Genomic DNA, 2,862 nt, shown 5'->3' with positions numbered 1-2,862 from the left:
TATGCTTATTGTTCTGAGCTTCTGGACTGCGGGTGCCGACCCTCGCCTTTCCCCAGTGTCAGAGAATGCAATCAGGGAGCTGTGAGGCACTGAAAATTTACTGAGCCCTTCCCTACTCTTTGCACACCCTTGATCTTCAAGGTCAAGTAACTTCCATCAACCTTTCAAAGCTTTCCCAGATTATACAGATTTACTGTCATCAATAATTCTTCAACTATTTTATAATAAATTGTGAAAATCTGACTTAAGTAAGAAACTTCAACCCAAGAAACTCTTAGGATGGCTCATCTAGATCTGGTCACTGTATTTAGTGATTGAATGGTGAAACAAATACATCATTATACAGATTAGCTGGTAAATGTGCTGTTAAGTGGCTGTAACTCTTATAAGTAACTGTAATGAAAATGAAGCATGGAACTATTTTCATGAGGAATAAAACCTTAACGTTCAGTTAGGAACTTATTTTGTACTCAGCTCTTCCTGTAGGATGTTATTACTTCTACCCTCGACAAGTTTTGTGCATAGTGACTGCACATTTGCTGCTTCTGTCTTCATTTCTGCTTTTATCAGCAAGTTATGTTTCTTGTGCTGTTTAGATGACTTTTGTATCAAGATACCAATGCTGAACTCATGGAGCAAGCCATTCATTAGTGATTCCAATAGTTTATTTTAAAAACCTCTTAAGTAAATTCACCAATGTATTAAATGTGCATGATAAAGTCTTAAATTAACTTGTATATATTGCAGCTAAATGTAACAGGCCTTATAAAGTTTAAATATGCTATCTTAATCCAGACACTGAAAACTCGTAATTACATTGTGTAACCTGGAAGCTTGCTTATTACAAGTTCACTGATGTCTTTGTATTGATTAGGAACACCTAGTTTTCCCAGAAAGTCATCCTCTTTGTCTGATGTACTGTTTTCCAGGACACTAAATTCAAGATTAGGCATGTTAGATGGCAAGTAAGAGCTAACTTGAGTTACTGACTGGCTTTTTCCTGCAGAGGTCTGCCCCTTCCCTACATTCAAATCAGTATCAGAGGTATCTTGCTTGCTTCTCAGTGTAGATACTTCTTTAATAGGCTGATCACTCCTGTTCTCTTCCATACTGCTCTGTTGGGCTTCCTGTTCTTCATCTAGTAACGATGCCTCCACTTGAGCAAGGTTAAGTGAATCAACAGATTCATCACTAGTTCTCTTGCTGTTTTTTAAGTCATGGTTTCTCTTCCAAGACTGCACTGGAGATGAAGCTGAAGGAACTGGCAAAAGATCTGAAGTACTTTCAGCTCTTTGACTTGTCTTTGAAATTCTGGACCTGCTGGATTCCAGCTCTGTATCTGACCAACCTTGCTTTGGGTTTTCAAGCCACAGAGGTTCAGGACTGCTGTCAAGAGCTTCTGAGTCTCTACCTGTACACTCAGCACTGGTGAAATCTTCTGAATAAATTGTGTTCTCAGGACTAGCAACAAAGTCATCTGAGTATATGAATTCAGAGTTGTTTTCAACACTCCTGCTGGAACTTGGTTTGTGATCACTTGCAACAGATGCATCATCGTGCTCCGTAGTTTTACGATGGATTAAGTGTATTGCTTCCTCATTACTTCCCTTTGCATTATCATCTGTTGGGAAAGCTGCTAGGAGTTGGGCTATCACATACTTTTCCTTGTGAGCAGATTTTAATACAGTTTCCTCCAGTAAGGGGGCTGTAGTTACTTTGCATGGATGTTCTTTGCTCGCGATTTCATCGTTCTTCAAGACACTTGCCTGTTTCTGCAGGTCAGGGGACACATCTCCTGTCACAGAAATGTACTCTGTGAGAGCACTGTTTTGTAATGAAGCCTCAACAGTTTTATCAAACTGATTATTCTGCTTTGAGCTGTCTCTCTTGCTACAATGCCCGTGAGAAACCACTTGCTGTTCTCCAGCATTTCTGAGCAGCTTTCTTTTGGCTAAAAGGCTTCTTTCCCTCAGCATCTCCATTTGCTTTTTTCTGTACTGCTCTCTCCTCTCATGAATTATCAGCTTATCAGGGTTGGTCTGCTGCAACCGTAGCCTCAGTGTATTCGTCAGCCCATACAACAATTTCTTTCTGGGAGGTCTGTTTTCCTTAGTTTTGCAGTTCCTTTCAGAGCCCATCTCTCCCTGGTGTGCAGCTTTCTGAGGTTCTCTCCTGGCCCGAGAAGACCCTGAAGAGGCGGCCTCTTGGTGGCCTTGCTTGAATTGTGGGCTGGCAGCTCCTCTGCTCCCACCAGGCCCCACAGGCGCCTCTGCAGGCCTAAGAGCAGAGGAGCGCCTGGGGCTGGGGGGCCGTGAAGCCACACCACCACTCCCTGGGGCCTGGTAGAGCCAGGCAAGATGGGGGTGGACAGCAGCAGGCGTAGCGCTGTGGGCGAGCACCGACAGCTCTGCCAGCAAGGCACGGAGTAGCGGCAGCTGCCCCAGCGTGTTGTGGAGCTGTTGAGGGCTGGCGGGGTGCAGCAACGAGGGCCCACCCCTGGGACGTGGGGGGCTCTGGTCTTCATCTTTATCTTGCAGCCTCCAGGCCTCGACACGTTCCCATCGCCCTGTGGCTGCTGCTGGTGGCCGCAGACAAGGCTGAGCAGGTTCCCGGCTGTAATAGAGCATGGGAGGGCAAAATGTGTTGCCTTCCAGCTCCTCACCCTCCTCCTCCTCCTCCTCGCCCACCGGCTCACGGGAGGCGGCTGGTGGCGTGGCAGCGCGGGGGCTAGCGGAGCTCGGCGGGGGCGGCTCCTCGCCGGCCTCCAGGCTGGTGAGGCGGTAGCCCAGGACCAGCTCCCCGACGGGGCGCCCCGCGGCATCCCGCAGCGGGAAGCGGCCGCGGCTCAAAGGGAAGTAACTA

At 47.1% G+C, this 2,862-nt stretch overlaps 1 protein-coding gene across 1 annotated transcript in view; it reads right to left on the bottom strand.

Annotated features, from left to right (window-relative positions):
• Positions 1–527: 527 nt before the first annotated feature.
• The window catches only part of MAP10 (microtubule associated protein 10), a 2,706-nt gene continuing 371 nt past the window's right edge, over positions 528–2,862 (bottom strand). The window contains exon 2 of the mRNA XM_026844579.1: positions 528–2,859. Within this exon, the coding sequence (XP_026700380.1) occupies positions 813–2,859 (2,047 nt within the window). The 3' untranslated portion in view covers positions 528–812. The remainder of the gene's footprint in view (positions 2,860–2,862) is intronic.

Source organism: Athene cunicularia, assembly GCF_003259725.1.
Source record: "Athene cunicularia isolate RWA chromosome 3 unlocalized genomic scaffold, athCun1 chr3_part1, whole genome shotgun sequence".
Lineage (NCBI taxonomy): Eukaryota > Metazoa > Chordata > Aves > Strigiformes > Strigidae > Athene > Athene cunicularia.
The sequence above is the reverse complement of the archived record's forward strand: the minus strand, read 5'-3'. Positions and strand labels throughout refer to the sequence as shown.